Here is a 23,842-nt window from a genome sequence, read left to right as displayed (position 1 = left end):
GAAGGAGGGAAGGAAGGAGTGAGGTGATCAGTGTAGGAACCTGCCAGAGTGATTTGTGTAATTGTCTGGGCTAATTAGCATAGCACCTGTGACCGTGTATGAGAAAGATTTAAGAGGACTCGAAAAATATGCGATGAGAAGGGTGTGTGTGGGTCAGCTACACCTAACCTAACCCAACCTAACCTAACCTAACCTAACCTAACCTAACCTAACCTAACCTAACCTAACCTTAACCTAAACTGGTGTAATTTTTGGACATTATTATTTTAGATGGTGGATTTTCTCAACTGGGATTGTATTGGGTAGTATTCTGTTTTTTTTTATGTACGACTAAATTAAGTGTCAAAATACCAGTTATGACACGAGTTATCATGAGGTCCCTATAGCTGCGGTTTTGTGGTCTTTATGTTAATCAAAAAACAAAAACAATTAAGATTTTTATAAGTGTTTACCTACGTCATATCTCATAACATTACTTACTTAAAGACTTCGTTATCCCTACATAAAATCATCATCCTTTGTTGAGTAAATTAACAAAGTTTCGTCTCTGATATGTAACACAAGTAACGCTCTATAGGTTAACACTCTACACCTGTGAGTATTATACAACCAAACACAGCAGTCTTGGAGAAATTCACACTAGACATGAAAGTGACCAGACGAAAAACACGGCTGCCTAAAGAAAACAAAACATATGGTTCCTCTCGTCGATGTTGGATCGTTTGGTGAGGTTGAGAAGTACATGAGTGTGGAGAGGGAGAGTACTGAGTGGGTGGTGAGAGGGAGAGTACTGAGTGGGTGGTGAGAGGGAGAGTACTGAGTGGGTGGTGAGAGGGAGAGTACTGAGTGGGTGGTGAGAGGGATAAGTGGGAATTATTGGGGACAAGGAGGAAGAAGGGGAAGAGTAGCAGAAAGGTGGGGATGATGATGGAATGGAAGAGAAAAGGAGGGAGGGAGAGGAGAGAGAAAGGGGAGAAACACTTCGATAAGGAGGAGGAGGAAAGTGACTCGAAGAGAATAGAGTTGAAACGAAATGAAGAAGAAGGAAAAACACCGTGAAAGATGTGATTAGAAGGACATGAGATGAAAGGGAAAGAGAGGAATACGAGAATAGTTGCGAAGAGGACATGAGAGAGAGAGAGAGAGAGAGAGAGGGGGGGAGGTGGTGAGGTGACGGAGCAGAGAGAGAGAGAGAGAGAGAGAGAGAGAGTAAATGAGAGAGGAAGTGAGGCAGGGAGGGAGGGAAGAGAGGTGAGGGAGGGAGAGGGGAGATGGAGGGAGGGAGGTAGTGGTGCTCCGAGACATGAGACTCTCAGACGGTCCAACTTAAAGCTGCAGGTGGAGGATCCATACACCTCCTGGCTCCCTTAACGGTGGCTCCTTAATAGTGGCTCCCTTAATAGTGGCTCACTTAATGGTGGCTCTCTTAACGGTGGCTCCTTAATAGTGGCTCCCTTAACGGTGGCTCCCTTAATGGTGGCTCCCTTAACGGTGGCTCCTTAATAGTGACTCCCTTAATAGTGGCTCCCTTAACGGGGTCTCCCTTAAAATTAATGGCTCCTGTTTTTATCTGTTTATCTCTATCTGTCTATTTGTGTGTGTGTGTGTGTGTGTGTGTGTGTGTGTGTGTAATATGGACGTACAGCTTCCCACAGTATTTCAATGTGTTTATGATATTACCTTACCTAACCTAACCATACCAAACCTAACACACAAACAAACCAACAAACGAAACCGGAAAAATTATTGGTTTCAGGTTTTTAGTTCAAGGAAGAAAATAAGAGAGAGAAGAGTGAGTAAAGTATATCAATTGTATAGAAAATTACTGCAGATAATGGGTCTAGGATTCACTTGTGGCTGGTCTTGGCTTCCCTTGTGGCTGGTCTTGGCTTCCCTTGTGGTGGGTCTTGGCTTCCCTTGTGGCTGGTCTAGGATTCCCTTGTGGCTGGTCTTGGCTTCCCTTGTGGCTGGTCTTGGCTTCTTGTTGGTCTTGGCTTTCTTGTGGCTGGTCTTGGCTTCCCTTGTGGTGGTCTTGGCTTCCCTTGTGGTTGGCTGGTCTTCCCTGTGGTGGGTCTTGGCTTCCCTTGTGGCTGGCTTCCTTGTGGCTGGTCTTGGCTTCCTTGTGGTGGGTCCCCTTTCTTGTGGTGGGTCTTAGGCTTCTTTGTGGCTGGTCCTTCCTTGTGGCTGGTCTTGGCTTCCCTTGTGGTGGGTCTTGGCTTCCTTGTGGCTGGTCTTGGCTTCCTTGTGATTGCTCTTGGGTTCCCTAGGGCTGGTCTTAGATCCCCCATTCTTCCACTCCCTTAGAAAGTGGCCTTCAGAGGCGAGTTTCAAAACTATATATATAACGAAGGACTTGGTGAGGCGGGTCGTGTGTATGAGGTGAGGTTAGGTTAGGTTAGGTGAGGTGAGGTTAGGTTAGGTTAGGTTAGGTGAGGTTAGGTTAGGTTAATATTAAGATGATTTAAGCTGGGGTACCTAATCTTCACATGTCCCGGAGATTGTTCAGTATTCGTTATAAGATAATTAAAGCATCGGAATAAACGATTTTTTTTTCAAATATTAGATAACTTTATGTTTGTACAATACGTGGAGGGAATTATAACTAATGTCACCTCGAGGGAACTAACGATGTAATATTAAATTGTTTACCTGGACCTTAAAGTTGCCTCTAGGGGGGTGGGGGATATGTTAGTCTATCATACAGCTCCCACTTTGACATTTCTTCTGAAGGTCACACACAACTCCACCTTCGTTACACAAAGACAACTTCTTCAGCTTTCATCTACAAGGGACTTCATCTTCTCCAGGGGATCATTTTGACCTTGATATCCCGGAGCTGTAAAAGTAAACAGTAAAATGTGAAATGCAGTTAACGTCATCATGGTATTTGGTGGGACATGTTGCTGATAACTTTCTCCGGGTTTTCTTTTGGCTTTGTAATAATATCATGGTGATTAGATGGCTTAGTCTGACGCAGAAGTATGTTGTGTGTTATAAATCATCAGAAAACAATTGGTCTTTTTTACGTAATACTCGTAAATTCTCGACGTGATAACTGGTAACTTATTTTCCTGTCAGAGAAAAATTATGATACATGCAGTCACTTTCTACCCGAAGTTGTTGCTGTTTTTTTTTTCCATTGGCCTAGATGCTATTAAGGGGAAAGATTACTGCCAGACAACAGGTATACCTAATCTCAATAGGGAGATCTCACACACACACACACAGAGCTGAGTGTGCAGCATACAACCTAGTCTCGCTCCTGCAATACGTACTACCAAAGATTACCAACAAACATATCACACAAAATAACATATATATTCACATCATCATCATTATCATCATCCCAACATCACACAACATTGCAACTTCAGGAATCAGCCTTACTTAAGGTCTTAACATAACAAACTTTGTCAGAACTTTAGTCAAAATTACAAATTAAGTTCGTTCTCATGTTTAAAGTTAGGTTCTACAGTACCCGCGAGCAGTTGACAGCTATATATGTAAGCAATGTGTACTCCTTGGTGGGATACTGATGTCATCTGGGGGTGATGTTGTGGCATTTCTCCTCGAATCGGTGAAAACAAAATGTATAGCAAAGTAATCAACAATAATGACCTTACCAGAAAACTCCCAACTTTGCACATTCGCTGGGATATCTCACCGCTCTCCTTATTCTGTTGATAACCCCACAGTCTGTGTTTTGACGAGCTGTACTCTCAGTTATGCCAGAGTGTTTTCCTGTGTTATATAGCCTCCTGTGTCTATTTAGTTCATCATGCTTCAGATATCTTCAGTGTTTGACTTGGGGACAAACACCTGGTTGAGTATATTTGACAACGACACTTGTTTGGTGTCTTCCTGTGCGTTTTTATTGTGTTGAAAGAGGTGAGAAAGTTATCAGATTTTTTTTAGTTTTTAAATAATGTTTTTTTTTTTCTAAATTTTTACCCACGTTATGGAAATTTTCAACATAAAGAAAGTAGACACTGTCAAAATGTTTATCTTTCTGTACTGTTTTGTTTATATAAGTCTACAGTACGAACATTTGTACTACAATAAATGCCTCGTATGTTGTCCATTCAGTAGGTTACCATTTGTTAAGGTGTAAGAACTGTACACCACCACGCATGAATCTTATCCTTTCACTCAAATACGTTACAATAGTGTGTGTGTGTGTGTGTGTGTGTGTGTGTGTGTGTGTGTGTGTGTGTGTGTGTGTGTGTGTGTGTGTGTGTGTGTGTGTGTGGAGAGATAATACACTTAAATTGACAGGTGTTTTGAACATCATCATCAATATACTCTGATTATACTGCTACAACAACAAAGTTCGCTTATTAACAGTGAATTCTGGACAAAATATTATCCACACGAGTTTCCCGACCACTCGCGTTGTAGTGTACAGTCTGCCACAACTCGACCTTGGTGAAACCAACTCACGTAAATTTTTCCCTGAACAGTTTGGTGACTCAGCCAGTGAGCGAGATATTGCCAGAAACCTGCAAGCACATCTGTCACGCCTCGACAACTAGGTTAAGGAGACCGTCACGGAGGGTGTGTGACAGCGGGCGGGCATGTAGGATAACAGGAGGATGGGTGGCCAGAAAAGACTAGGGTGTACCTGGCATGCGTTGCGTGTTAGCATCGCCCGTTCATCACATTATCACGAGAAATAATGAAAACCTTCCCGGTCACAATTACCTTGATGCAAAGATTGTCATACATGGCTTTATGTGAGGTGCGAAACAAAACTACAGTAGAGCGTTTAAGCTGTAACTGTGATATTGTGTTGACAGCTAACTCTTTCCTCCCACACTAACAGTATACAACAGGCGACACAGATTGTGTTTATGTAAAGCAAGTGCTGACCCCAAGCCTTGTGACGATAACACCAGCCCTACACTGTTGTGCTGATGGGAGCGTGGCTGGTCTCTTCGTCTGTAATAAGTGATCATAAAGTTAGTGAAGGGAGGGAGAAAATGAAATATTGTTTACCTCTTACATGTCCCTGACGTAAAAGGCCAACAGAAACCACACACCGGATAGGCAATATTACCAGCCGCTACCCTCACGACTACACCCACTCTCATGGCCACACACACACACACACACAATATATATATACTGTACATATTTATTCTCTGTGATTGTAGTAGTTGGTGAATAGAAAAAAAAAATAATTGGTTTGCATATATTTGTTGGTAGCGCTGAAGTTAGGTTAAGTGTGTTGGTCATTAATTTAACAAGTGTATACACCTACCCCCCTAATAGTTAAACTCTACCTACAGAAACCCTACAAAAAATAGTATACTGTACCGTTATATCTCCGGTCTGTAACTAACACACCACTACACCCACAACCTGAATATATCTTCGGTAACAAACATCTCAGATTTATATATATTTAGTCCAACTGCATAACCAATACCTCTCTCACCCACACCCCCGTAAAATACACTAACGTATGTCTTAGCTTAAACCAATTCATTTATTTCACCGTCCGACCACTCACATATACAGTCTACACTTAGCTACACTACACCACTGTTTCAGCAGCCTATTAACACACACACACACACACACACACACACACACACACACACACACACACACACACACACACACACACACTACGATTACATATAGGCATTCAGCAGCTCCGAGTAAGCATAGAGTTGACAGGATCCACCGACCATCTTACAGGATAGGGAAGCATCGCCTCACCAGTCAGGGAGTAAGATTACCTGCACGACATCAAGCGAGGCTGCAGTGTACTGTAACGTCTTGTAGAACCAACGGGGACTAGACCAGAAGTTGAGAACAAGTAAACACTCAAGGATTTGTTAATAAACCAGACATTTTAACAAAGGTTTATGACCCAGGTTTATGACGATGAAGTGTGATCAGTTATTAGGCTTTGAAACTGGAATCAAGGATCAGGTTTAGAAACTGAACTATTAGGAACAGGAACTAGAAGTGTGGCAGTACTCTTAGGAACTGCCGACTCGGATTAAGAGTATCGTATAATTTCTCATTTAATCTAAAGTTACACAGTGAGTTCTATCATTATTTTTCATTGTTGATGGAATAGTGTAAATAATAACCTCTTAAAGACCTTCGTTGTTGAAGCGCAGTAATAACAGTAGAGCATCAACCTTGCGCTATCATCTATCGGTGTATTACGACGTTAAGAAAGACTAAGTCAGATAATTTGGATGTTGTATCATTATGATGTTGAGATCATGTTTATGAGCACATTATATCGTGGAATGTTGTGGGTGGTGGTGGTGAGGGCTTGACAAGTGGTGGTGGTGGTGAGGGCTGGACAAGTGGTGGTGGTGAGGGCTGGACAAGTGGTGGTGGTGAGGGCTGGACAAGTGGTGGTGGTGAGGGCTGGACAAGTGGTGGTGGTGAGGGCTGGACAAGTGGTGGTGGTGAGGGCTGGACAAGTGGTGGTGATGGAGGAGGAGGAGGAGGAGGAGGAGGCCGGGCACCAATACCGTCCAGGGAAGGAAGTGGCCAGGTACGTCTCATGGTAATTGTCAATAACTCACAGGTAATGTCTTGGCCCAGGGAAATGATGCCTTGTTGTTTCCCCCTCTCCCCCTTCCCCCGCCCAGTGCTCCTACGGTGGGGGGGAGGGAGAAAGAGAGGGTGGGAGTGGTGGTCATGTTTTGGTATCATCTGCAGCTGGGATAAGGGAAGCTAATCGTAATTTCTTCGCTTCATATAAAAATCAGTGTTTGGGTATCAAGGAGCGCTTCAGGTTAATCCCCGTCACTGATCTGTGTGTTATAATGGACTGAGGTTAAGGTTTGAAGGTTAATTTTGTGCCGTGTTTATATACTGTCCGGTAATTGTCTTTTCTAATATAGGTCCATTATATCGTGGGACCCAGTCGAGGATCTCCGTGAGCCAACGTTACTCAGGTCTCGCTACACGACCTGCCGGCTGGTATTTACTCTCTGTTAATAATATTTTTGATGTTTTTGCTTTACGATCTCGCTCATCCGTTTCTTATCCTGTCATATATCTGTGTATTTCGTGACTTCCTCTTGTTTTCAATTACTGACCACGTGAAGCTGTTGAACATTACTTTGGTCAGGTGTATCTATACTCTCGCTCTTCAACTTGCTTCATCCATCTCTTGTTTCCATGCTTGTAAACTGTCGGGTTTGTTGTGAATATTAAAGATGTCGTCAGCAGGTGAAAGTTATTTAAGTAATCGTTGTTATTATTTATAATTTAAAGCTCGCCAGAAGAATCGCCCCTAGCTTATTTCACCTAAAGATTAGCCTGTACGTTTTGGATATATATATTTTTTTAATTTAATTATTGAAGAGTAGTGTAAGTAACATAAGTTGTTAAAACATAGTAATAGTGTAACAACAACATAAGATTTAAGTAAGTCGTGAAAAATCAGTGGGAGTGGGTGGCTTGTCGGCCGAATGAGTAACTGGACGGTGACCGCTCAGTGTGTGGGTCCTGCGGGACTGTCCTTGGTGTTGCAAAGACACAACCTTCCAACTGATCTCGATCGATCCTCTTGAGAGTAACGAACGATTTTAAGGATCTTTTTCTGGTTAACTCCTGATGATTTTATTCAGTTGTGGGGAACCTTCAGCAATACGAGGGTTAAGGTTACCGTTGTGAAGTACTGTGCTGAAGTTACTACCCAGGTATAGCTCCCTACAACTCTACCAAGTACTGTATAAGAATTACAACACTGGATCTCGGGCCACAAGGAAATGATTTGCATTGTTTTTAGAAACTTGTCAGAGGTGTTTATTTTTAACATAGTGGATATACAGTAGGTACCGGCAGCCGTACTCCAAAAATCACACTGGTTATAGGTGAGGTAGTCGTGTTGACGGGCTGTGTTGTTTATTGTTAAATTAAGTTAGGTTACGTTTGGTTAATCAGAAATCTTAGTAAATCATTATAGAATCTGCCCAGCACACATGCACATTAGGCCGAACCAATAAACGGGGTATTATTTCACTTGTTGCCACTAAACGACTGCCGGGAATTGGTTATAATCAAACCTGTCTTGTGTCATCTTGTGAGATAAAGTAGAATTAGTTACCACATAATTATTTTTAATTCGTTGATTTATAGGTGAGGTTTAGTATTATAGTGACAATCTGCCCCTGTTATATGATTACATTTATCAAGTATTTTCAATTAAAATTATCCCATCTATAAGAAATTACTACTAAAAAGGATTATTTAGAATTGTTTTACGGTTTAGTTTTCAAATTCTATTGAAAACGAGAAACTACGGTGGCGGTATTTGGTAAATTTAAACCTTCCTCCCACACGACAGCCTCGTAATTTCTGAGTTCAGAGCCAGCAGCCTATCACAGCGGATTCACGGTCTCGCCATCCGAAACGACTCGGTTCAGATTCTTGCAGATTCGTACAATAAATATACCTCGTGTCTGAAGATATAAGAAACCACCAGGTGATTTACTTCAGCTAAAGCACAAAAACTTACTCCCAAGAATAGCATAACAATTACACTGGTCCGATAGCTGTACCTTAACTAGATACGTTCTACTGTCATTAGTTCGGAGACAGTCTTGAGGCTAAGAAGTTATTTTCGTTCTTTACCACGTTAACCGGTTGGATACATTCTTACATCTTCGGTTACGATTAATGTTCATCGTACGGTCAAACCTTTGAGAATCGACCCAGAATGATAACCTTCCTTTCTCGCAAAATTCTTGCATGTTTTCTCCGATTTTTGGTTAAGCTGTTCTAGCTCAGCTTACGGAAGAGCTCGTAAGAATCTGTGATACACAAGTGAAGCTATACAAGTTAAGTAAGCAGTTAAGCTTATTCTTTCCAAGCTAAACTAGATTTTTTAAGAGTTCTGCTACATGACTATTGTACAAGGGTGAGCGAGGCTAGTGTATAGAATGACAGGTTATACCTAGTGTTTTATAGAAGAAAGACCAAACAAAGGTAAGATACCATACTTGGTTACGTGATTTGGGAAAACAAATAAAGGAGAGGTTCACGAGGTGTGTTAAACTGCACGACTATACGGGTTAAGTCATACCATACTGACAGCTTCAACGGGACTTTGACACATAAGTTCTGTTGTATAGTTAGTGTAAATTTAGCTTGTAATGTACCAGGTGTTGTATGGTAACCTGTGGTATAGCGGTTAGCATGCTCGCCTCGCAAGCGAGCAGACCCGGGTTCGATACCCGGACAGGGTGAAACTATGGGCAAGTTTCTTTACGCCATTTGCCTCAGTCTACCCAGCAGTAATTGGGAACCTGGATGCTAATCGATCTGCGGACCGTATTTCGGGGTAATAGTTAGCCAGTGCAGTTGACGAGTTGTCCGGTCTTTTCGGACTCTTCCTTGACACTGGGTCATGCAGCTCGTTAACTTAGTGTGGTTGTGTTGGCGACAGCTTCTCCACCCTTGGGCCAGCCATCCTCGTTACACGAGGGACAACCATTATTATTACAGTGTAAACGTAGCTTGTAGTGTACCAGCTGTGTTGTATGGACAAGACTCACTTGGCAGGTTTATTATAACCAAGATAAGACAGGGCAGGACGTAATCGTGCGACCTTCACCCCGTGCTCTCCAACGCGGATGTTTCCAAATAACAAGGTCGAGTTGATGCTCACAGGCTAAATATGGAGGTGATATTGAACTAGCGGATATATCTGTACTCGCTCTTTCCTTCAGTATTTTTTCCTTCCTAAAGTCGATTTCGAAATAGACAAAGGAAATATATTCTGGCGTTGTGCTTTGTCAGGACTCTCATACTGGCTTATTTATAGAGATGATGTACCATTTATTTGTATCTTGTTTCCCCGCCCCGTTGTGATAATTACCTCAGGGATTATTATTAAAAGTGAGTCATAGGCTTCTTCCTTCTCCCTGTATTTCCGAGGCGGGACAATTAATGTTACCACCACCTAACAAAGACTCGTCAATATATACTATACATTTTCTAGTTAATTTGAAACAATTACAATATTTCAAAATATAGAAGAATAATTATTATCGTTTCTATGTAAGTAATGGTGATTTAAGACCTAGCTCACGGACAGTATATCCAAACCTGAATAAATTACAGTGAAGTAGATGGATAATTGATCAGAATGTTAATAATTATTTTCTTTTATGGAGAACGTAGGGACACTTGATCTTTTAAGCTACGATGCTTTTAAAAAAATTAATAGTTCCATCACCTTTAATTGTTACCAGTATTAGACATGTTGGATACCGAGTGGTTCATGACTTGTAGCGACTGGCTTCACGTGCGGATAAATATTTTCTACCTGACCGTCCGTCCCTCAGGAAACTTAGTCATGGGAGCAGCCAGGTGCGACGCTGGGTGCCACCTACCATTTTACCTGTCAAACTTACTGATCATCTTTTTTACTGCTGTTTAATAATTTTTTTCTCATCAGATGCCACAATAAGCTTTACTCTCTTTATCTTATATCATCTATAGATGTTAGGAATCCATTATTAACCGAGTAGTAGACTTTTAAGCGGTTCACTGCTGGAAGAGGAGAGATGACGTCAGTCGTGAGTGTGTGGGTGGGTGGTAGTTGACGGTCTTGGTGTGTGACGCGCGTGCAGTGTATGTTGTGGGGTGGTGATGATCGCGCGGCCCAGTACTAACCGACGGCTCACGTGTACGGGTCCTCTTAGTTAATGTGTTGATCTTGTACGAGTGTTTATTCGGTTCTGGAAATTTAAAAGAATGTGTTAAAAACAGATAAACGCGAGGTTGAGACTATTAGAACATTGTTTATGACGATGACAATGGTTCATCCCTGTTGTGTTGATGATGAAATATACAATGACAGTATATTACAAAGAGTGTTTTTATTTGTTGTTTTTACAAAGTTTTGTCAAGTTTGGCAGGCTGAAAAAACTGAACAACGTTAATAATCACGAAGATCGTAGTACACAATAGAGTGATTGCTTATCAGTGTCGGATCAAGAAGACGCGTTACTAGATGGCTGAACGAGATAAACGGTCCACAGGTGCTGCTACTAGTCACTTCTGATGATAACCAAGACAGAGTATAATGATCAACGAGGGTATTATAACAGGGGGGGGGGGGAGAGGGTATTAGGAGTACTTGTGTGGCTGTATGAGGATGTTTTCGTGTCATGGTTAGGCAACTCACGGAAAACTAAGTAAAAATATTTTCTTAAGGGTGCATAAATGATCTTGGAAGGCTAGAAGGGTAATAATTATGATCGGTAGTTAGGTATCCCAGAGAAAAATCGTATCATCGTATCGTACAGTAATTTAAAAACTCATTGTAACCTAACCTAACCTATGGCTCCTGAGACTAGGGAAGGCGACAGGGAGATAGAACACTAACCCTACCACAGCAACAACAGTGATCATAGGAGGATAATATAGGATGGTGTTTGCTGAGACTTAACTGAGAGAGTATAGTCCGGGAAGCGATTTACAAAAGGCCTTGGTTCTGTTTTGCTGTGTGAGAATCTCCTTGATGGCCTCTCTACTTCCTGAGTTTATATAGACAAGGGTTATTTGTATTACGTCAAGTGAAAGTGGCAAACAATCGAATAAGGTGGTCATAATATCCTCTAACAAGTATAGTTTCCTCAAATGAAAACGTTTAACTAAACAAGGGAGGTGATAAGTATTTCACGATTATAAACTTTTTTGGGGGGTACATTAACATTTATCGTGGCACTGGAATCTTACCAAGTTGACACCAGAGGCCAAGATATCAGTATGTTCAGCAGTTTTATTGGAGAACTCATCATGCTTCCCCGTGCAGTAAAGTGCCGGAAAAACAAAGTCTCCCTCCCCTCTTTCCTCTCGTACACAAAGTATAAGTGGTGGTAGATTAGGTATCTTTGTCAGTATACTGCCTTACAAGACATGACTTATATTACCAGTATTTAAAACCCTTTTGTAAGTAGTGGAGTGAACCTTTATTTACTTAAAAGTTCTCAGACATGTGATGTGCAAAGGTGGGTTGAGAGCAGAGGGTGGACTTGAGAAAGGGGGCCGGAGTGGAGAGGGGAAGGGAGCGAGACTGCTGAACACACAGGTGTTATTGTGAGGGTAAATATCAAACAGGTGTCGACAAACCACCTGTTCTCGTATATAACGCACAGCTGTGTTGCTATAGTCTTAAGCTTTGTGTGCTTCGCCGATTTCGTTTATTTCAGCAGTTGACTGTGACCAAAGTTGCTCATAGTTGTCTATTCCTGCGCTGTGCTTCTTAAAGTGTGGTAGAGATGATTTTGTCGGTCAGTTGCTACAGTTAACGTTGAACAAGTTCTCTAGTGACATCTTCCAGTTCATGCTCGTCCTCAGTGTAATACGTCTAGGTCATTTTGTCCTTAATAATTCAGTTGCTTTTATGAATACGCTTTTATGTCATCTCACCTCGTATGTTTGTACCATTATCTACAGAATATCGACCTTTGAATTATTTACATAATGTTACCTGAACAGTGTGTCCTTATTTTTTGAATGAGAAGCATTACCCCTTGTGTGTGGTTTCTTAGAGTCAGTCAGGAGACCAGTGTGTCCACTCTCCTGTTTGTTTCCGTCGCAGGTTTGCTTTATGACTTAAGTTAACCATTGTGACGAAAACAAACTATACACTATCTTGTCTAAAATATCCTTACGTTCTGTTTTAACATACCACAAAATAATGAGAAGCAATAGATGGTTAACAACATATTTGTTCATCGTGTCCATAAAGCCCATGTATTATTAAGAGCGTACTAAGTTCACAACGTACATCTCAGTCACTTTCACCGCTGCAGGAGAGGAAGAAAGACCCGTACCTTGTGAAGTATGAAGGTAAACATGGTGGGGGGGTGGGGGGGTGTTTGGCGTGTGTGCTTTGTTGTTGGTGGGAGAGCTGGAGCGGGCGCGGGGCCATGACTAACCTTGTTTACACTGTGAGAAAAGCAAGACTAACACGATTTAAACATCATGGATGGACTGTACACAATAGTGGAAACGGAATATGTCATGAATTTTATTAAGTAAGGATTCTCATGCCTGTCACTCTCCCCAACATGTGCCACTAACTCACGCTACACACACACACACACACACACACATCGGCATATTTCCTCAACTGATCGTAAAATCCCAACAACAGCAACAATGACAAGACCTTTAAAGTCATTCTCCACACACAACTGTAACTCATATATAGAAGTACTCGTGGGATGGCCTCTGGGTTTCGTTTTTCAGTCTGAATTAGATCCACAGAGATTCCTCCACCTGACCTGACCACTGTTGCTGAAATTACAACCAACCTGCTGACAGATAAAGAATAATGACCACAGCTCTTCCCAGTTCTCTATTATTACCAAATGATTTGAAACGACTGCTGTCAAGGCCACAAAACCCTTCCATGGTTCAAGTAATGGTGAAGGGCTTCTTGTACTGTAGTCTACTCAAGCTCATGTGGCCGGGTTTATAGAGTAGGTAGATAGACTTTACTGCTTTTGGTGTCCTTGTTCTGTTGAAGTCTATTGTACAATGATCCTCAGTTAAGAACTTAATCTAAGGTGGATTATCTCTTTAATTCTTTGAAGATCTTGAGTTTGAAACAGTGGCCATGTTTAAACTCTGGTGCTGGAATCATGGCGTTAGACAGCGTTAGTAACAGGACACTTATGAATATCGTTAACAATGTGCGCAAGGATTGATTCAGGTCAACATTTTACCCAAGGAGAATTGTTTTCCTTAGAGCAGAAAGTAACTTAAGAGAATAAAACACATTACGATATTGAAGATGGAAAGAAAAAAAAAATTGTTAGTTAGTAAAAATACAAGTTACAGACTGTGTGTATGATTAATATACAGTTAATTCTTATTTTCTTTCCTTATTTTAAAAGAACTTTGCATTAAAGCAGCGGTGAAGGCATTGTTGTAAAGTTGATGGTACTGTTGGTATCAGAAAGTCTTAATACAGTAAACTAGAGTATTTCCACGCCCATAAGCTGATTGGTTCTTAGAAATTACAAACTAAATGTGTTCACAATTGGTAAGCAGACCTGTTAATATCTCAAATAATGTTAAATATCCGGACTATCAAAATGTAAATGATTTCAAGGCATTAGTACTTCTGAGAGGATGTTAGAACTGTTTGAATATTTATCATAAAAGTTTTATATAAATACGCGCTCATACACGCACAGTCCGGGGGAGGTAAGACTTATAGGGGAACCAATCAGTTACTGTACATGTAGCTATAGACGAGGGACTGGGCTTATGGACAAGCCTAGCGTGGAAAGGGTATAGTACATACTGGACATTCTAATAGAAGTAGTGCATAATATAGCACAAATTTACACTTGCGAAGGGATTTTTTTTTTTGCAATGTCATGGAATTATGGGTGGTCGTCTGAACCTTGGCAACCTGAGGCAGACATCTTCACCAGTGCAAGTTATATGTTGCTCCCGACTAACTTTAAATATCTAACTCTTTATATCTGTGAAACATGACGATACGAAGTCGATAAGTCACATAATAAAGATTTGATAAGAAGAAATATAAACACAGTATCGTCTCTTATCATGGAGGAAGAAACCTGTTTAACAATAGTCCGCTATCTTTGTTATAAACGTCAATAACCATCGATAAAATTGATATACTATACTTATTACGTGTTGCATACAGTATTAAGGTTAGGGGTTAGGTTAGGTTAGGTGTGAAGTGAATGTTATGGTCCTCAGGTCAGGTTAGGTTAGGTTAGGTTAGAGGTCAGGTGTGAAGTGTATGTTATGGTCCTCTCAGGTTAGGTTCAGGTGTGAAGTGAATGTTATGTCCTCAGGTTAGGTTAGGTTAGGTTAGGTTAGAGGTCAGGTGTGAAGTGTATGTTATGGTCCTCAGGTTAGGTTAGGTTTCAGGTGTGAAGTGGTTCTCATTAGGTTCCAAGCTCAGGTGTGAAGTGTCTCAGGTTAGGTTAGGTTAAAGGTCAGGTGTGAAGTGTATGTTATGGTCCTCAGGTTAGGTTAGGTTAGGGGTCAGGTGTGAAGTGAATGTTATGACCCTCAGGTTAGGTTAGGTTAGAGGTCAGGTGTGAAGTGAATGTTATGGTCCTCAGGTTAGGTTAGGTTAGAGGTCAGGTGTGAAGTGAATGTTATGTCCTCAGGTTAGGTTAGGTTAGAGGTCAGGTGTGAAGTGAATGTTATGTCCCTCAGGTTAGGTTAGGTTAGAGGTCAGGTGTGAAGTGAATGTTATGGTCCTCAGGTTAGGTTAGAGGTCAGGTGTGAAGTGAATGTTATGGTCCTCTCAGTGTGAAGTGAATGTTGGGTCCTCAGGTTAGGTTAGGTTAGAGGTCAGGTGAAGTGAATGTTATGGTCCTCAGGTTAGGCTAGAGGTCAGTGTGAAGTGAATGTTATGATCCTCAGGTTAGGCTGTTATGGTCCTCAGGTTAGGTTTGAGGTCAGGTGTGAAGTGAATGTTATGGTCCTCAGGTTAGGTTAGAGGTCAGGTGTGAAGTGAATGTTATGATCCTCAGGTTAGGCTAGAGGTCAGGTGTGAAGTGAATGTTATGGTCCTCAGGTTAGGTTAGAGGTCAGGTGTGAAGTGAATGTTATGATCCTCAGGTTAGGCTAGAGGTCAGGTGTGAAGTGAATGTTATGGTCCTCAGGTTAGGTTAGAGGTCAGGTGTGAAGTGAATGTTATGGTCCTCAGGTCAGGTTAGGTTAGGGGTCAGGTGATAATAATGGTTATCTCTGTGCATGTGGTCGTTGTGTAGCAAGTGTTTAGGATGACTAAGAGAATCATAGTACCAAGAAAATAAGACGCTAATAATCACTATAGGTAGATTACAGTCTTAACACCTGAGACTGACTCACTGTTTCAAGACGTAGTGTGACCGTCATGCTGTCATTTAATTTATTTTTAATTAACATTTTGGTGGAGGTTATAATCAAATTATCATTCCCGTTTGTTTATTGTCATGAGTCGATTTTTTTTTCTTCTTGTTATTGTTGAGAGGATAAATGATCGTAATATCTCTGGATTGAAGCAGTTACGAAAACGGAGTCGAATTGCCGTTCCGGAACAGTGAATCGCCGGCGACAACCTTCTGGTAAAAATGATCAGGTTTATTATCTGTGTGAGGAGGAAATGAACTCCATGACCGCGTGACTACTGACAGAAAAAAAAAACACACACACACACACACACACACACACGCACACACACACACACACACACACACACACTGTTTATTGAATATTAAAGCCTGCATCTGTTGCATGGTGAATGAATGTGGAATTATAGTCGATGAGTCAGGTGAGTTCGGACTGTGCTGGTGAGTGGATGAAACTGTGTGAGATTACAGGCAATTGGGCGAAAGAGAATGCTGAATGTAACGTGACGGGATTGGGACGTGAGGATAGTGATTGGGACGTGAGGATAGTGATTGAGACGTGAGGATAGTGATTGAGACGTGAGGATAGTGATTGGGACGTGAGGATAGTAATTGGGACGTGAGGATAGTGATTGGGACGAGGATAGTGATTGGGACGAGGATAGCGATTGAGACGAAGATAGTGATTGGGACGTGAGGATAGTGATTGGGACGTGAGGATAGTGATTGGGACGTGAGGATAGTGATTGGGACGTGAGGATAATGATTGGGACGTGAGGATAATGATTGGGACGTGAGGATAGTGATTGGGACGTGAGGAATGGTGTGGTCGATTGGTGACAAGAACAGGAGAATGATGAGGTGACGGTAGGATGGATGGTGACCGATTGAAGAATAATTGAACATGAATTCAGTTTGATAATACAACTGGTGAAGTATATGGCTGTTGTGAGAGACCCGGAATGGTAGTACAATAGTCAGGGTGTTGAGGTGTATGTGAGGGTGTAGGTGTGGTATGAGTGGTGAGTGTGTTGTGACTGGGTGAACATGACTGTGCTGACGGTTGACTGAAACGGGAAGGAAACAGGAAAACCGGGCATTTAAACCTCGGCTCCACCCAAACCTCCGCCGGCGCCTCCCACTACACCCTACACTCCCACCACCTCACACCACACTCCCACCACCTCACCCCACACTACCACCTCCTCACCCCACACTCCCACCTCCTCACACCACACTCCCACCACCTCACACCACACTCCCACCACCTCACACCACACTACCACCACCTCACACCACACTACCACCACCTCACACCACACTTCCACCCCACCTATATCACCACCATCACCAGTGTTGCCACCAGAGCAGTCAACCTTACCAACACTTTCCCAGCGTTACCAGAACGGAACATTCTCCCTCTGCAACTCCTGTCGTGCGCGCACCCCCCACGACTTCGACTCTCCCTTTGATCTGAGTGTGAGCTTTCTGAGTGGTGGTGTTTATGTCTGAGTGTGAACTTTCGAAGCGTCTTGTATTATCTGATTGCTATATAGTGAGTGATTGATGTTGATATCTGAGTGTCTGGGTGTTGTCATTGATGTCTGGGTGTTGCCATTGATGTCTGGGTGTTCCCATTGATGTCTGGGTGTTGTCATTGATGTCTGAGTGTTGCCATTGATGTCTGGGTGTTGCCATTGATGTCTGGGTGTTGCCATTGATGTCTGGGTGTTGCCATTGATGTCTGGGTGTTGCCATTGATGTCTGGGTGTTGTCATTGATGTCTGGGTGTTGCCATTGATGTCTGGTGTTGCCATTGATGTCTGGGTGTTGCCATTGATGTCTGGGTGTTGTCTTGATGTCTGAGTGTTGCCATTGATGTCATTGATGTCTGATGGTGTTGTTGCCATTGATGTCTGGGTGTTGCCATTGATGGAGTGTTGCCATTGATGTCTGGGTGTTGCCATTGATGTCTGGTGTTGCCATTGATGTCTGTGTTGTCATTGATGTCTGGAGTGTTGCCATTGATGTCTGGGTGTTGTCATTGATGTCTGAGTGTTGCCATTGATGTCTGGGTGTTGTCATTGATGTCTGGGTGTTGCCATTGATGTCTGGGTGTTGCCATTGATGTCTGGGTGTTGTCATTGATGTCTGGGTGTTGCCATTGATGTCTGGGTGTTGCCATTGATGTCTGAGTGTTGCCATTGATGTCTGAGTGATTATAGTTGCACCCTGAACATTCGTTTTCATCCCTTACAGTGTGGACAGTTGCCAGAATGTCCTCACCCTATCTAGAGTACTGGGACTCAGTCAACACAAAGTCCATGCAAGTCCTTAAAGAGTCCATGCAAGTCCCTAAAGAGTCCATGCAAGTCCCTAAAGAGGAGTCCATGCAAGTACCTAAAGAGGAGTCCATGCAAGACCTTGTGCTAGAAGTTGGTGGTCTTATGAAGGGAGGGGGAGGGAGGGAGGGGGGGGGATCAACATCAGGCATGTGTCATTCTTGGTGTGGTTAAGTGAAATTGTGTTAACTGGGGCGGCTGTCAACCTCAGAGCGTCGTTAGTGAAGATGTTGTGGTTTGGTGAGTCAGTGATCTCCTCCCGTGTTGGTGTAGCAGCGGTGGTGATAGAGGAGAGCGCAGTTGTGGTGGTAAAGGGGGGTAGGTCGTAGTTGGGTGTTCTTGGTGATTTTTTTTTTTTAGTATTGTTTTGTAGTTTATCGTTATTGTTTGAGATTGCTACTGACAGGATTATCGTCGCCACTTTCCTGTTAATACACTTACCACCGCCACTTACTTCCCCATTGTCACTTTCTCTGATGTGGTGATTACTGGTGACTGACGGGGAGAGGATAGGTTGATGGTGATTGGTCAGGTAGAGACTGGTGAATGGACTGTGATAGTTAAGATGCTGTAAGAATGGTACAGTGATGATGATGATGATGATGATGATGATGATGATGATGATGACTATAGTGTATGAAGTGGAAAGTGATGATATGGGAAGAGAAGGTAGGAGAAAGTGACGGTGGTGATGGTGACGATGATTCTACGAGCTGAACAAGAATAAGAAATTATTAAAACCGACAATGATAACTAAAACATATTGTATAGTCATTACGGGAATGTTAATGACAATTACTAATGAAGACGATGATGTTGATGACCATAAGGGTGTGATCAGGGAGAAAGCTTACACGTAATAGGATGTACTGTATACTTTAGTGTTATATAGGTGACGTTAGTTTGTTTTCTACTACGTGTGAATGTCAGTGCATTTATCTTTTTTTTTCATTGTGATTTATAAAAGTAATTATAGCTGTCTTAGTGTTTAATTTGATATATTGTAAATTCAATGAGAAAATATTAGTTTTCACTTTGTTCCCGCTGCATGACTATTTAAAGTTGCAAGATCGTGCAGAATTTTTGTAGTGTGTGTGTGTGTGTGTGTGTGTGTGTGTGTGTGTGTGTGTGTGTGTGTGTGAGTAGTATTTTGGGTTTGCTGTAACAAGGCGCGGGATGAAAGTTTCACAAGTGCACAATGGCGCCGCACGTTAAGGTGACACCTGAATCTGTCTAGTGCACCCAGGCATAATTGATCTCTAGTCTTATATATATATATATATATATATATATATATATATATATATATATATATATATATATATATATATATATATATATATGTGTGTGTGTGTGTGTGTGTGTGTGTGTGTGTGTGTGTGTGTGAACAGTTGTTAGTGTGGTTCATTCTCTTCCTCGTCTCCCACCGGAAAGAAAGAAGTAATCAGTTAAGTGCCCCAGAGCCGAATAACAAAGCCGGTCTCCCTATGTGTCATGACTGTACACAAGAGAGCCATTTTAAAGGGGAAGATCCTCTGGATGACGTTACATCCTCTCGGACATTGTTAACGTTATAATATTACATACTGGTTGTGTAAGGTACAAACTACAGGTGTAGAATTCCTAAAACCGATCCTTCATTAAAGGTTCAGTATTGTGGATAACTAGGGGAGTTGGCCAGCGTTAGGTTCATAGTAAGATACCTGGGTCTAGTTAATCACCTGTCCACCATTTAGAGGTTGTTTGTATTATATATCAGGGGTTAATCATCGGGCGTCATTATTCCTTCAGGGGTTAAATCAACACCTTCCGGCCAAACACAACTTGTTAAATTCTCGAAATATAACGTTGGTTCAATGCATTTTTATTACCGTTATTATAATTTTTGTGGGTTATTCACATCATTTATCAGTATATAAATTATTATCGTTTCCTGCGACAACCTATAATATTTCTGATAGTTATCATCACGGACATCTGGTACGTACTTAGTCTTAATAAATTGCGTGACAAATTTTATATACATTAGTACTTCGACAGGTTACTAATTCCGTGGTATTTTGAGATACGACTCGGACTTTTATCTTTCGAAACAAAAACTAATATTTTCAGCTGTACTCTGGGGTGCTGACTCCATCTGTAGTGGGTACCATCTAGTGACTGGGAGAAATATGTTTTATAAAGACAATATTAATTTATTTATTGCTTTGTTATTCAGTCAAAATATGTTAGTATGTGTGTATTAATGTGTATTATTTTAGGTAACGATGTGTGAGCAGCGAATATGGGTTATAATTTATAAACGAAAAAAACACTAAAAAATATAAAATAAAAATATATCCATAAACCTTTTGGAACTTGAAAACAAAACAATGTGACTGATTTGACAAAAGTGTTAAACTGAAAAAAAAAATATAGAACAGAAAAATAGAAAACAGTGATCAGATTATAGAAGGGGAAGCATACAATCATGTGAGACACTTCGACAAGTGTGGTGTAACGCCTGAATAGCAATATACTTACTCTATACCCGGTGACATCTGTTGTATAGCTGCTAACATCACCTGTGCAGCTGTTGAAATTGCTTGTGCAACAATAAGATGCCATAATACCTTACCAGAGAGGATTAACAAAATCTTCTAGAACGACCCACTGAGCAAGGCAGAGAGAGAGAGCGCGCGTCGTGATTGTGTGTATGGGGGCGAGCAGTGCGCCTCCTACCTGGCTTGAGGGACAAGCTCACTCATGTGCGATCCTACTAGAATATTCTCATCTCTTTCTTACTTAGATTGCATGGCGGTAAGTGACTCTATTTAAGTTCATTATTTATCCTTTCCTTTTCTTTATTTAATGGCATCTTTTTTCTCTTTTTAATTCCGTTTATTTTGTATCTTTATTTCCTGTATGGTTTTTTTTTATTTGGTTTATAATTCGATTTTATTTGCTCAATGGAAGACTCAAAGGTCAGAGAAACAAAGCAAAAAATAAATTGCTTCGTGTATGGAGATAATTTTATGATTAATTTTAACCCCTAAACTGAATAGGTGTTTCTGGGGAATATAGTCATGGTGCTGTCAGTCCGTAAACACATTACTGTCCAAAAAAGACTTGAACAGAAATTTACCAGAGGAAGATGCCAATAGATTAGTCCAGTCTAAAGGTCACGTCCCAGACACAGCTCGTTGGTAACCTTACATGCAAGCTTCTCTGTATTCTGACTATTGATGATGGCTTTTCCAAACTTCATGACCTATGTCTCTTGTTGCTCGAGGAGTTGGGAACCTTTGGCGACCTCTCTTATGCTCCCTCGATTGCTCATAATGGTATCAAGTGACTCACAGGTGCTCAAAATGACCACACCCAACTGACTTGCAGGTGCTCAAAATGACCACACCCAACTGACTTGCAGGTGCTCAAAATGACCATACCCAAGTGATTCACAGGTGCTTAAAATGGTGCCAGGTGACTCACAGGGGCTCATGATGACACCAGATGCTTATAATGACCTCATTTGACTAATAGATGCTCATAACGATGCTAAAACACTCACTGGTACTCAGAATTATCCCTAGTGACTCACAGGTGTTCATAAAGACACCAGGTGCTTATAATGGTGCCAAGGACTCACGGGTGTTCATAAAGACACCAGGTGCTTATAATGGTGCCAAGGACTCACGGGTGTTCATAATGACATCAGATATCTCACAGTTGCTCTTTAAACACCAAGTGACTTGGAATGGTACTTTAGACACCAAATAATATACAGGTGCTGAAAATATCACCAGTGACTCATTAGCGCTTAATTGATGCCAAGTGGACCACAGGAGCTTATGAGACTTTGTGGACCACAGTAACTTATGACATCACATGCTCGTAAGTGTTTCACGTGTGCTGATAATGATCCCAGGTGACTGAGAGGTACGCCTGATAACACTGGATTTTATAATAGCCCCTGCTGACTGTTACAGGTGTTCATAAGTACCTGAGGTCTGGGTGAGAAGCCATTCTACTGTTGGCCCCAGTTTCTACCAGGATATACAGTAGTGCACGACCATCCCTTAGGCCACCCACACTTCCCTGCTTAAGCTCAGAAGTTAGTGGTAGGTCCCTGCCGACCCAACACTCGTGGAGGTACAGTTGATGGTGGATGTCTACCCTCTAGGGCTTGGCTATCCGAACCTCCGTACCAAATTTAAGGTCTCATCAAAACTGGAAATGCATAAGGAACACACACACACCCAGGAAGAGGGTACAGACCCGGGTCCGGTCATGTCACAGACTGTACACACACCAGAGGCTGACTTGAGTCCCCACTGAACGAACTGCATCCTGCTTCATACAATACCAAACCGAAAAATAAACTCGATAATTTAGGCTGAGTTGGGTCTTGTTAGCTTATTGAATGCTGTTATAAATGATTGTTGGTACAGTTGACATTATAGAAAATGATAAAATTGGTGCCCGATGGCGACATGTGGCATCTTTTCCAGGCAGTGGGTAGTATTTTACGTTGAGTGAATGAATCACTCACACCCGACGAATCATGAAAACAATACTACCAACTGTACTACCCCCGAGGAGATGCCAGATGTCTCCATCGGCCACTGTTTTTTTTTTTCACTTTCTCTGATGCCACAATAAGCCAGATGGCCTGACGTCTTTGACAGTGTCACATTCAATAATATAGTGTTCAAGTGTATGCTGTAAAGGTTTACATACTGAGTGTTCCGGTATGGGTAATTACTACATTGAATCAGGGGTGCTTGATGACATTCCTGCTGTTTATCCAAAATTTGCTAGCCCACACTGATTAGTCTTCAATTAAAATATGACGTCCAATGTATATGAACCACTTTCCTGCATGGCAGTGAACAGTGACATCACCCACATGACTCTGACCTATATATACTGCTAATGAATATGATGTATTTCTTTGTGTACGAACCTCTGTCCTGCATGGCAGTGAACAGTGACATTACCCACATGAATCTGACCTATATATATATAGCTGTTAATGATTATGATGTATTTCTTTGTGTATGAACCTCTGTCCTGCGTGGCAGTGAGAAGTGATACCACCCTCAGTGTCAAGACCTGACTGAATTACTCACAATAGGCAAACTGTACTACAAGCTTTGTCAATAAATTTGTTAAACTAAAAAGAAAAACTCAGACGCCACCAGCTGACTGTACATCCCGAGCCTCTATAAGAAATGTAAGTGGGAGCCGCATCCCACCCTATGGCTCCAGTCTGTTGGCAGTAGCATAATTTATGATTTTCTTTCCAAAACATTTAGGCTACAGGGGTACCTAGTGACAGCACTAGGATCCCGCTTCCTCTATCAAGGAATAAACAATTGAAATTGAAAAATTGAACATTTAGGAGTAATTTTTTCTTTGTATATATATATATATATATATATATATATATATATATATATATATATATATATATATATATATATATATATATATATATATATATATATATATAATTTTTTATTCTTGCTTAACAATCGCTTGCATTTCCTTGCCAGATCATTCTTAACGTGTGTGTGTGTGTGTGTGTAACAATTGCCCTCACGCGAGTAGGGTGGAGATGGGTCGTCCTCCACA

General features: G+C 41.5%; 2 protein-coding genes across 2 annotated transcripts in view; one reads left to right on the top strand and one right to left on the bottom strand.

Annotated features, from left to right (window-relative positions):
* Positions 1-1,928: 1,928 nt before the first annotated feature.
* Positions 1,929-2,288, bottom strand: LOC121864762 (proline-rich protein 2-like). Its single transcript, XM_042363932.1, has one exon. The coding sequence runs from the start codon at positions 2,286-2,288 to the stop codon at positions 1,929-1,931; it is 360 nt and encodes a 119-aa protein (XP_042219866.1).
* Positions 2,289-6,242: 3,954 nt separating this feature from the next.
* Positions 6,243-23,842, top strand: part of LOC121864750 (dynactin, 150 kDa isoform-like) — a 79,977-nt gene continuing 62,377 nt past the window's right edge. Inside the window, exons 1-2 of the mRNA XM_042363921.1 lie at positions 6,243-6,274; positions 6,876-6,954. Coding sequence (XP_042219855.1) covers positions 6,243-6,274; positions 6,876-6,954 — 111 coding nt within the window. The remainder of the gene's footprint in view (positions 6,275-6,875; positions 6,955-23,842) is intronic.

The sequence above is a fragment of the Homarus americanus genome, unplaced genomic scaffold (assembly GCF_018991925.1).
Source record: "Homarus americanus isolate GMGI-L3 unplaced genomic scaffold, GMGI_Hamer_2.0 scaffold59578, whole genome shotgun sequence".
In the NCBI taxonomy this organism is placed as follows: domain Eukaryota; kingdom Metazoa; phylum Arthropoda; class Malacostraca; order Decapoda; family Nephropidae; genus Homarus; species Homarus americanus.
The sequence above is the reverse complement of the archived record's forward strand: the minus strand, read 5'-3'. Positions and strand labels throughout refer to the sequence as shown.

Bases quoted from the DNA above. Each gene is read 5' to 3' on its own strand.
- LOC121864762 (XM_042363932.1), bottom strand. From the start codon at position 2,288: ATGGGGGATCTAAGACCAGCCCTAGGGAACCCAAGAGCAATCACAAGG.